Here is an 11,042-nt window from a genome sequence, read left to right as displayed (position 1 = left end):
CGCGGGCGCGGCGGGCGCGAAGGCGCCGGCGCAGAGCTCCGGGAGCGCCGCGATCGCCTGCCACTGGCAGGGCCGGTACCACAGGAACCCCGTCGCGCCGTCCGACGGCGCGCAGACCGCGGCCGCCGGGTACGCCTCGGCCTGGAGCTCGAAGACGGACGCGCCGCGGGCCTCCTTGGCGGAGCACGCGCCGTAGTCGATGCGCGGGTCCAGGAACGCGCCGCACATCGCGCTCACCTCCGCCGCCACGGACGGCGCGAGCCGATCGAGCGCGCCGGCGGCCGCCGGCGCGCCGCGGGGCGCGCGACCCGCCGCGGCGACGAGCGCCAGCGCGCCCGACAGCCCCGCGACGACCCGGGCCACGCGCCGCCACGCCGGCGTCGCCGGGCGCGGGAGGATGGGCGTCCCCTCGTCCGCGGCGTTCGCCGTCGACGCGCGGGTGCAGCCCATCGTCATGGACAAAGCCGAAGCCTAGAAATTGGTGCAACATTGAAGGGCACGTCGGCCTAGATTCGCGGGCCCGGGGGAAGCGACGCGCGCGGCAACTGCGAATGAATTACCACATGAGGAGGACGTCACCCCGCCCGGGTCAACCGACGACGACTTGGACGTCGGCCCGCTCGTAGTCCTCCATGCCGATCTTGATGAGGTCGTCCTGCTCGAGGTAGGAGAGGTCGCTGACCTTGCGAGCGCCGAGGTCCGCGATGGCCGCGCTGTACTTCCCGAGGCCGCGGCGCTCGAGCCAGAGGTCGAGGTTGCTCCGGGCCCCCGGCCGGCCGTCGACGCCGCGCTCGAGGCGCTTGGGGCCGGGGTCCGGCGTCACGGGCGCGAAGCTCGGCGCGAAGCCCGACAGCGGCGATCGCGGCGTCGTCGGTGAGCCGGGAGGTACCGGGGACCAGCTCGCGGGGGACCATTGCTGCGACCAGCTCGTGCGCGACGCGCATAGGAGGTCCGTCGGCGTCTCGGGCCGGATCTCGCGCGGGTCGACGCAGCCCCCGACGCCCGCCGGGCGGTCGATGGAGAGGTCGATGGTCCGCCCAAAGTCGGAATCGTTTTGGAAGGACACGGGCCGGAACCCGATCGCGCCGACGAGCACCGGCGGCGGCGGCCCGCGCGGCGCCGCCGTTCGCATCCTCTGTCAAACGCAGGTGCCGAAGATCGGCAAGCTGTTTAAGCTGCCCGGTCACGCGAATGTGTTCGGATGTCGCTTGCGGCCGACGCTGAAGCACGCGCAGCCGACGGTGTTGCAAGCGGGTTACGCGGCCTGCGCGCGCGACCGCGCGGGCGCCTCCGCCGGGCGGAGCTCCGGGCGCATCTTGCGGGACATGGCGAGGGCGAAGTCCATCTGCCGCGCGCGGACGTCGGAGATGGAGTTGCGCACGAGGAGGTCCGCGAGGTCGCGCACGGACGCGGCCGCGTGGAGCAGCGCCACCCTCGCGCGCCGCGCGCGCGCCCGGAGCTCGTCGCTCGGCTCTTTGTCGGGCAGGAGCGCCAGGTTCTGGTGGGCGCGGTGGCCCGGCGCGATGCCGTGGTCCATCTCCCACTGGCGGTGCGCCTCCGCGCAGCGCATGCCGCCCAGACCCGCGTTGAGCCGCGAGGCGAAGACCGCGAGCGCGTAGGGCCGCGCCGTCGACAGGCGCATGCGCTCTCTCGCCCGCGACCCGCGCGCCTCGGCGTCGACGACGCAGCCCAGCTTCTCGAAGGTCTGGGCGAGAAAATGGCGCAGCCGCGCGGACGCGGCGCAGACGAGGACCGTCGGCATCGCGTCGACGTCGACGGCCGCGCGGCCCAGCGCCGCTGACGTCGACTCGTCGTCGCGGTGGACCTCGAGGGCGCCCTTCGTCGGGTCCCAGGGCTCCTTGGGCGATCTGCCGGCGTCGCGGCGCCGCGGCTTCGGGAGCTCGCGGCGCCGCGAGCCCGCGGACGCCTCCGCGAGGCGCGCGGTCTGGTGGCGCCACTCGCCGCCGTCGGCGTCGGCCTCGCGGAGGCAGAGCTCGAGGTGCCGCGCCGCGGCGTGGAGCGGGCCGCAGGACGTCGGGGGCGCGACGAGCGACAGCTTCGCGTCCGGGTGCTGCGGCAGGCCCGGCGAGAGCGCCGCCCCCAGCGCCGCGGCGACGCGGAACCGGTCCGGCGACGGCACGACCTCGAGGTGGGGCGCCTGCGCGTCGGCGCCCCGGGGAAACAAACCCGCGAGCAGCGACGCCTTCGCGCCGCGCTCCGGCTTGGACGTCGAGAACCGCCGCGCCGTGAGCCGTAAAGCGGCCAGGGACGCGAGCCGCGGCGCCGTTTGCGCCGCCGCGTCGTCGTCGCTGGGCGCGTCCGTCGACGGCCGGCTGTCCGCGCCGCCGCCGAGGCGCCTGTCGAGGCGGTCCAGCGCGTAGAGCCGCTCGCGGACGCGGTCGCGGCGCTCGTTGAGCTCGTTGACGACGTCCGCGAGCCGCGCGGACTGCCCAAAGTCGTTGCGCAGCTTCGTCGCCATGTCGATGGCCCCGTTGGTCGTGACGTCCGCCCGCTCGAGCGCGCGCCGCGCGAGGTCGACCCTGCGCTGCTTCCAGTGGCCCGCGGCCTCGCGGATCGAGCTCCGCGACACGCGGCGGAGCTCCATGATGCGCCCGAAGGGCATGTCGTAGCGCCGCGCCTCGGCCTTGCCCAAGAGGCTCGGCGGCTCCGCGAGGTAGCGCGCCGACGCCGTCACGGCGATGGTGAGCACCAGCGGGGGCGCCTCGCGGTACTTGGACGCGCAGCGCATGCGCATCGTCTCCCACGTCTCCCGGTTCACCGCGAGCTGCTGGACGATGGCCGACGTGCGCGCGTTGTTCGCGACGGCGCGGCGGAAGGTCTCCAACGGCAGCATGGCGACCTCGGAGGCCCTCGTCGCCGTGACGGACGCGCGGTACACGGGCAGCCGCCGCTGCGCCTCGACGAGGCCGAAGATCTCGCCCGGCGGTAGGACGGCCATGTCGAGGGGCAGCGTCGTCAGCTCGTCGAGCTCGTAGGCGACGTGGACCCGGAGCTCGCCCGTGCAGACGACGAGCATGGTCGACACGGCGTCGCCCTCGCGAAAAATCAGCTCCTCCTCGCCGTAGGCGTGGATGACCATCTCGCGCGCCAACGCGTACGTCGCCTCGATGGTCCAGGAGTCGAAGAGGAAGCAGCTCTCGAGGAGCGTGATCTTCCGCTGGAGCGCGCCGTCGGCGTTCTTCGAGATGTCCATGACGTAGATCTTGTTGGGGATGATGAGGAAGTGCGCGGGGGGAATCTTCTTCGCGTCGTCGCGCGACGCCGCGGCGTCGCCCCGGAGCGCGCCCGGCGCCTCGTCGAAGCCGCCGTCGCCGTCGGAGACGACGGACGCCGTCCGTCGCAGCTCCTTGCCGCTCCGGGAGAAGGCGAAGTTTCCGAAGCCCTGCCCCGCGTCTAAGGTGACGATCAATTCGCCGAGCGCGGACGTCCGCGCGGGCTCGGAGCCGTACCAGACCTGCTCGGGCCCCTCGTCCTGCTCCTCGAGCACGTCGTCGTCGACGTAGGCCGACTGGCGCTTGTAGATGGACACGGACCCGGCCGCGATGAAGAAGTAGCCCGTCGGCGGGTCGCCCTCCTCGAAGATCAGGTCGCCGCGGTAGAGCGTGCGGCAGCGCACGTGGGCGGCGATGCGCTTCTGCGACGACTTCGGTAGGCCCTCGAGGAGCGACGGCGCGAGGTGCGCGAGCTGCGACGCGATGGCGTTGACGTTGCGGTCCTCCGCGGAGCTCTTCAACAGCTCCTGGAGCGCGAAGAGCGCCGTGTCCCTTTTCTTCCGCGACGACACGTCGAGCAAGCGCTGCCGCAGGCGCAGGCGCGCGTCGCGCGCCCGCGACAGCATGACGCTCGTCATGCGCGCGACGGCGCGCATCGTCGTGAAGCCCTCGAGCTTCGCGAGCTTTTCGCCGAGCCGTTCGTCGAGCGAGCCCTCGACGGCGTAGCTCGCGGCGGCCGCCGGTTCGCCGTCGGCCTCGGCGTCGCCGCCGGGCGCGCCGCCCGGCGACGACGCCAGCGAACTCCGGCTCGCCGCCGGCGACCGGGCCAGGGTCCGGCGGAACGTGCCCGCGCGGCCGGACGACCGGCCGCTCGTCGGCGGCTGCGGCGAGAAGCCCACGGACGGTCGTGGTGTTTTTATGGGTGTTGTCGTGGGACCCACGGACGGCCGCGGCACCATCGGCATCGCCGCGGGGCCCACGGACGGGCGCGGCCCGGACGGAGTAGCCATGCTGCCCCGCCCGAAACGACGACCTTCAATAACTTGGTCAACAGAGTGATTCTTGAACTTCGCAGGCGTCGATGATGTGGACGCAGGACGAGGCCTTGCGGATTGCACAAGACCACCCGACGATCTCTCTCGTACTGCTCGTCCTGGCGCTCGTCGGCCTCGAGTGGATCAAGTCCGTAAGGAAGCCCGAGTTCCTCGAGAAGAAGCGCGGCTAGCGGCATAAGCCTTTGCCACAGGGCCTCGCTGCGAGCAGCAGAAGCCGCGCGCGCCACCACAGCCACGACGATGGCTCGCGCGCTGAAGCACACCGTCGAGTACCTGCCCTTCCAGGCCATGGCGGAGACGACGCGCATGATCTTCGCGCACGGGCGCGTGCCGCACGAGAATCTCGTCGTCTGGGGCCGCGCGTTCCGCCGCGAGGCCTACCCCTTCGGCAAGGTGCCCTGCCTCCACGTCGCCGCGGACGGCGCGACGACGACGGTCGCGCAGAGCGGCGCCATCGCGCGCTACGCGGCGAAGCTCGCGGGCGTCTACCCGAGCGACGCGCTGGCCTGCGCGCGCGGCGACGCCGTCTTCGAGCTCGCGCAGGAGCTCTGCACGATCAACCCGCTCGTCAACTGCTACGTCGGCGGCGAGCACGAGCGGATCAAGCGCTGGTACCTCGAGCGCCTGCCCGAGGCCCTCGGCCAGCTCGCGCGCCAGCTCGCGCGCGAGGACGGCCCGTTCTTCGGCGGCGAGAGGCCGCACCACGGCGACTTCAACGTCTACCACCACCTGAACAACGTCCGCGAGCTCGACGGAGACTACGACGTCGGCGCCGCGCTCGGCGACTGGATGGCGGCCATGGAGGCGCTCCCGGACCTGCGCGCCTACCTGGACCGGAGGCCGACGCTCGTCGGCGTCGGCGACGACCCGGGCCTCGTCGACCGCGCGGGCACCTTCGTCACGCAGCGGGACCCCTACGACAAGCGGTGCGCGCTCGCGGACGGGCTGTTTACGTTCGAGGCGTAGGGGTTGCAAAAGGAGGGGGGCTAGTCCCAGCCCAGGTTGATGGAGCTGCCGCCGCCGGGCGGGCGCGTGGTCTTGATGGAGCGGTTGCCGAGGATGGAGTTCTTGCCGCCGTCGCTGTCGCCGATGGCGCCGCAGCGCGCGCCGGAGTGCTTCGCGGGCGACGGCTCGACGAACTGGAGCTTCTCCCGCTGGCCGCGGAAGGGGTCGTCGCCCTTGGGCGCCGGCGGCGCGGCCGGCGCGGCCTCGCCGGACACGGCGAAAGTCGTCGCCGCGCGGTCGACGAGGTGCTGCGGCGGCTGCTCGCCGTACTCGCCGACGTACCACGCGACGAAGTCGCGCGCGGACGCGTCGGCGGCGACGGGCGGCGGGGGCGCGGCCCGCGCCGGCGGCGGCGCCCGCGGCGGCGCGCGCGGCGCCGGCGCGGCCGGCGGCTCGTCGGCCCGGGCCTCCTCGACGAGCTTGACCGCCGCGTGCTCGAGCGCGTCGCGCGTCGGCGGCTCGCCGTACGTCGACTCGTACCACTCCGCGAAGTGCTTGAGCTTGGCTCCGACGGCCGCGTGGTCCACGGACGGCGCCGGCGGCGCGTCGGCGAAGGTCACGCGGGGCCGCTCGTCGTGGTACGGCGCCTCCCGGTTCTCCCGCCCGCCGAGGAGCGCGCCGGCGTCGAGCGCGTCGCGCTCGAAGTTGCCGTGCTTGCGCCCGTGCGCGCGCGACTCCTGCTTCGGCGGCGACCTAGCGACGGCCTTCTTGCCCGCCTTGCCCGGGCTCAGGGCCGCGCTCAGGCCGCCGCCGCCGCCGTCGGAGAAGCCCACGGACGACGCGCCTCCGCCGTGCTGGTCCGCGAAGACCTTGCGCCCCGGCGCGCGGTCTTTATAATATTGCTCGTTGTGCTCGTGGCTCGCCGGCGTGATGCCGACGCGCTTCGTCGACCGCGTGCGCAGGTGGAACGTCTCCGCGCGCGGGTTCCCGATCGCGAACGCGTCCAGGCCGCCGAGCGCCGCGCACATGAGCCCCTCGCCGCCGTCGCGCGGCCCGCCGACGCCGCCGCCCGTGAAGACGGACTTGTCCGCCCGCGAGTCCTCCGGGGCGCCGCGGCGGCCGCGCCGCGCGGGCTCGTTCGACCGCTCCGCGAGCTCGTGGCGGTGGCGGCCGCGCGGCTTCTGGGTCGCGTCGTCGCCGCGCGCGGTGGAAAAGTCGGCCGTGGCGAAGGGCGACTCGCGGCGGTGCTCCGCGGGCTTGAGCCGCGCGGCGCTGAGGGACTCCTCGCCCCGGGGCAGCGCCGCGCAGTTCTCGTCGTTCTCCCACCGCGACCGGTCCGCCGCGAGCCTCTCGAGCCGCTGCGCCTCCGCGGACGCGTCGTAGCGCGGCGGCGACGGCGCGCGCGCGGGCGCGACGTCGCCGGGCGCGGGCCGCGGCGCGCGCGCGGGGGCCTTGTAGGGCATGTGGGTCATGCAGGCCCAGGCGCCGTCGGGCGCGTCGTCGCGCGAGCCGCCGACGAGGTAGGCCTGGCCCATGTCCTGGTCGACGAAGCGCCGCTCCCGCGGCACGACGGCGCGCTGCGTCGACGCCGCGCGGAGGGCGCGCGACCCCTCCTCGGCGTAGTGGTTCTCGAGCATGCCGGGCAGCATCGTGTCGAAGGCGGGCTGCCAAACTGCCTGCCGACGATTTTGTGCGGCGAGCGTGAGGATGCACTCGTGATGCACTCGTGATGCAGTTGGGATGTTGGGAGATCCACAAATTCACCTCGAGCACTTGTGATCGTCGGATCGTCGCTCGTCGGGCCGTCGCGTCGTGCGCCTCGAGGCCTTCGTGCGCCTCCGACTGTAACCCGACCGCGCGGGGGCGTCCGCGACGATGAAGATGTGGGTCGCGAAGAAGGCGCTGACGAACTCTGCGGTGCAGAAAAAGGTCAAGCAATCCTTGTTCAAGGAGGCGAAGAAGGACCCCAAGAAGGCCGCGGACCTGGCGACGCAAGCGGCGGCTCCGCACGTGAAAACAGTCGCGGCCCAGGTCACCCCCCCGGCCGGCGCGGCGGGCGCCGCGGCCGCCGTGCCCGTCGTCGTCGCGGCGTCGGTGCCGGCGTCGGACTGGACCGCGCACGTCGACCCGGCGACGGGAAAGGAGTACTACTACAACGCGAAGACGGGAGAGACGGTCTGGGAGCGGCCCGCGGCGTTCCCGGCGCCCGTCGTGAGTCCCGCGGCGGGCGCCGCTCCCGTCGTCGCGTCGTTCCCGGCTCCCGCGGCGGCGCCGGCGCCCGTCGTCGCGTCGGTCCCGGCCCCCGCGCCCGTCGTCGCGTCGGTCCCGGCCCCCGCGCCCGTCGTCGCGTCGGTGCCGGCGCCCGCGCCCGTCGTCGCGTCGGTGCCGGCGCCGGCGCCCGTCGTCGCGTCGGTGCCGGCGTCGGATTGGACCGCGCACGTCGATCCGGCCACCGGCAACGAGTACTACTACAATGCGAAGACGGGGGAGACGGTCTGGGAGCGGCCCGAGTTCGGCGTGCCGCGAGCCGCGCCGGCGCCCGTCGTCGCGCCCGCGCCCGCGCCCTCGCCCGCGCCCGTCGTCGCGCCCGCGCCGGCGCCCGAGGAGCGGCCTCTGCCCCCGTTGCCGCCGGCGGCCGCGACGGCGGTCCCCACGCTCCCGTCGCGGGCCGCGCCGCCGACGGTGCTCCCGCCGCGCGCCGCGCCGCCGCCGTCGCTCCCCGCGCGGACCGCGTCCGAGACCTCGGCGACGTCCGAGGGCTCGTCGGTCCGGGACCGGATCCGCGCGCTCTCGCTCCGGGAGGACCGGGCGCCGCCGTCGCCCGCGGCGACCGAGAAGGCCCGGAAGGTGGCCTCGGTGCTCGCGCGCGCGCGGGCCTTCGAGGCGCCCGCGCGCGAGGAGCCGCCGCCGCCGCGCGCGTCGTCGTCGATCCGGTCGCACATCGACGCCTTCAACGCGCGCGGCGCCGGCTGGGTCCCCCCCGGCGGCGCCGCCGTCGTCGTCGCGCCGTCGCGGCAGTTCCTCAAGGCGCTCCACGCCTTCGAGGCGACGGAATCGTGGCAGCTGTCGCTCGCGCAGGGCGAGGTCGTCGGCCGCGCCGAGGCCGCCGCGCCGTCCGGCGACGGCTGGCTCGAGGTCACGAACAGCGGCGGGACCCGGCGGGGCCTCGTCCCCGCGGCCTACCTCGCGTCCTGCGACGGCTCCGACGCGCCCGCGGCCAAGCCCGTCGTCGTCGTGAAACCCGCGACGGCCAAGTACAAGCCCACGGCCAAGCTCTACAAGGCGCCCAAGGCCCGCCGCTCCCTGTAATTCGTGTCTGCGGTTTAGGAGGGGTGTGGGAGGAGGTTGTCTGGGCTCCCCTGTAGGGTGGGCGAAAACGGCGGCGAGACGATGGCCTCGGGGGGAGACGAGCACGACGAGATGAAGGAGCCTGAGTGGATGGTGAAAAAGCGGGAGTATGAACAGCGAATGGCCCGGGCGAAGAACGCCAAGCTCCGCACGCTGTGCACGATTTGCGGGGAGAAGGCGAAGCTCCCATGCCCCTGCGGAACTGCTCAGTACTGCACAGTTGCCTGTCAGAAGATCGATTGGCGCGACCGCGGGCACCGGAAGGCCTGTAAGAAAATTCGAGACGAGCGCGCGGCGGAGGCGGCGCGGGCGGAGGCCCCGACGCCGCCCCCGCGGGACGTCGTCTACGGCCCCGCGCCGCGGTCGGGCGCCGACGAGGTCCGCGCGCGCATCGCCGCGGAGCACGAGGCGGCGCGGGCGCGGCGCGAGGCGAACCCGGAGCCGGAGCCATTGTCCGCGCGCCAAGGCTCGCGATGCCCGATTTGCTACGAGGATTGGGACGTGAACTTTCACTTCGAAATGACTCCATGTTGCGCTCGGACGATCTGCACTCGGTGCCACATTAAGCACGGGAAGCAACCGTGCGCTCTGTGCCGTGCACCATATCCGGAGAGCAATGAGGCATACGTGGCGGGCATACGTCGCCACGCGGAGAACGAAGTCCCAGACGCGGTCTTGTATTTGGGGAACTTCTACCGGGACGGCGCGTACGGCCTCGTGAAATCAGAGAAGAAGGCCGCAAAGCTCTACAAACGCGCCGTCGAGCTCGGAAACGTACATGCAATGACAGCATTGGGCGCTCTTTACGGTCTCGGACTCGGCGTGAAGATGGACCCGAACAAGGCGAGGCAGCTCTATCGCATGGCCGTGGATCGGGGTGACGCGAACGCACAGAGCAATCTCGCAATGGGCTTGCGCAAAGAGGGAAAGTACGACGAGGCCATGCGGCTGTTTCTGCTGTCAGCGAAGCAGGGCTACGCCACTGCGATATATGGCATCGGTTTTATGTACATGAGCGGTATGGTTGGCGGGCGCCCGGACTACGTCGCAGCCCGCCCCTGGCTCGAGCGCGCGGCGGCGGGCACGGACGACGAGGTCGTCGAGAAGGCCCGCGTTGTCCTCGCCCAACTCGACGCGCGCGGACTCTAGATAACAAACACGGGAGCTTTAGTACACACGAGCTCGCCAGCGCCGCGGGCGCCGACACGGACGCGGGCCGCGGCGGCGATCGGGACCCCTTCCGCGGCCGCGGCAGCTGTTGCCCCGGCTTCGCTGCGTCGTCCGGGCTTCGCAGCTCGGCCTCGCCGTGGCGAAGGCGCGGGCCTCCGGGGCGAGGCACGCGTCCGTCACGAGTCCGTCGACGGAGCCCGGGCGACGGAAGTCGCACCCGACACCATGCCCGACACGGGCCCGATCGGGATCGACCGTCGAGCTCTCCAGCGCCACGCAGATCGCGCTCTGCTCGAGCTCTGCGACGCCAACGCGCAGATTGCGACAGCGCCATGCTCATGCTGCGCATCCTCACCCTCGGCTGCGCCGCGTCGGCGCTGTCCGGCGGCAAGGGTTGGGTCGGCAAGGCGGCGGATCTGTTGCGGCAGAAGGCGCCGCCCTCGGCGCTGGTGCTGGACCGCGCGCCGACCTGGGAGGCGCTGGCGGCGAGCCTCGAGGCGCAGTCGACGACGGAGGAGGCCGGTTTCGCGTCGCTCGTCGCGTCCGGCCGCGGGCCGCCGAGCGCGTCCGCGAACCTGCGGCTCTTCGACGAGCCGGACGGCTACGAGCCGCGCGTCACCCTGTACCGCGACGGGTCGAGCTGGTGCCCCTACTGCCAGAAGGTCTGGATGCAGCTCGAGGAGAAGCGCATCCCCTACAGGGTGGAGCGCATCAACATGCGCTGCTACGGCTCGAAGCCCGCGTGGTTCGAGCGCGACGCGGGCGGCCTGCTGCCGGTCGTCGAGCTCGACGGCCGGCTCATCACGGACAGCGTGTCCATCATGCTCGCGCTGGAGCGCGAGTTCGGCGGCGACAGGTCGCTGCTCCCGCCGGGCGGCGTCGACGACATCCGCGACCTCATGGGCCTCGAGCGGGAGCCTGTGTGGCAATCAAATCTTCAACCCGACTTCAATGTGAGCGTATTCGAATGTTTTGACACAAAAATTTCCACCGTGCTTCGAGAACTGGACAAGAGCAATCGATCCATCCAAAAATCAGCCAAATCGACTCCGAATTGACCGAGCTAGAGAATTTCAAACTTTGGTCGGGACGTCCCAAACCAGTGGTTGTTTCGCACACAGGCGGCAGCTCGGGTCCGCGTGGCTGGGCTGGCTCCGCGCGCCCCCGGGCGTCGGCGGCGGCGCGCGGTCGACCTTCGAGGGCCAGCTGTCGCGGGTCGACGGGTTCCTGAGGTCCACGGCGGGCGGCTTCTTCCTCGGCGAGGAGCTGAGCCTCGTCGACCTCCTCTTCT

At 72.7% G+C, this 11,042-nt stretch overlaps 4 protein-coding genes across 4 annotated transcripts; 2 read left to right on the top strand and 2 right to left on the bottom strand.

Moving 5' to 3' along the window:
- Positions 1–1,240: 1,240 nt before the first annotated feature.
- Positions 1,241–4,287, bottom strand: AURANDRAFT_70939 (expressed protein; the record flags this gene model as incomplete). Its single annotated transcript, XM_009035547.1, has 1 exon — positions 1,241–4,287. One exon carries the CDS (start codon positions 4,241–4,243, stop codon positions 1,256–1,258), a length of 2,988 nt encoding a protein of 995 aa, XP_009033795.1.
- Positions 4,288–5,274: 987 nt separating this feature from the next.
- On the bottom strand, positions 5,275–6,882 carry AURANDRAFT_61871 (hypothetical protein; the record flags this gene model as incomplete). Its single annotated transcript, XM_009035546.1, has 1 exon — positions 5,275–6,882. One exon carries the CDS (start codon positions 6,880–6,882, stop codon positions 5,275–5,277), a length of 1,608 nt encoding a protein of 535 aa, XP_009033794.1.
- A 226-nt stretch (positions 6,883–7,108) lies between these two features.
- On the top strand, positions 7,109–8,542 carry AURANDRAFT_61870 (hypothetical protein; the record flags this gene model as incomplete). Its single annotated transcript, XM_009035644.1, has 1 exon — positions 7,109–8,542. One exon carries the CDS (start codon positions 7,109–7,111, stop codon positions 8,540–8,542), a length of 1,434 nt encoding a protein of 477 aa, XP_009033892.1.
- A 1,541-nt stretch (positions 8,543–10,083) lies between these two features.
- Positions 10,084–10,809, top strand: AURANDRAFT_61869 (hypothetical protein; the record flags this gene model as incomplete). Its single annotated transcript, XM_009035645.1, has 1 exon — positions 10,084–10,809. The coding sequence occupies one exon, from the start codon at positions 10,084–10,086 to the stop codon at positions 10,807–10,809; it is 726 nt and encodes a 241-aa protein (XP_009033893.1).
- Positions 10,810–11,042: the final 233 nt, after the last annotated feature.

Source organism: Aureococcus anophagefferens (genome assembly GCF_000186865.1).
Source record: "Aureococcus anophagefferens unplaced genomic scaffold AURANscaffold_3, whole genome shotgun sequence".
In the NCBI taxonomy this organism is placed as follows: domain Eukaryota; class Pelagophyceae; order Pelagomonadales; family Pelagomonadaceae; genus Aureococcus; species Aureococcus anophagefferens.
This window is presented reverse-complemented; position numbering and strand designations above follow the sequence as displayed.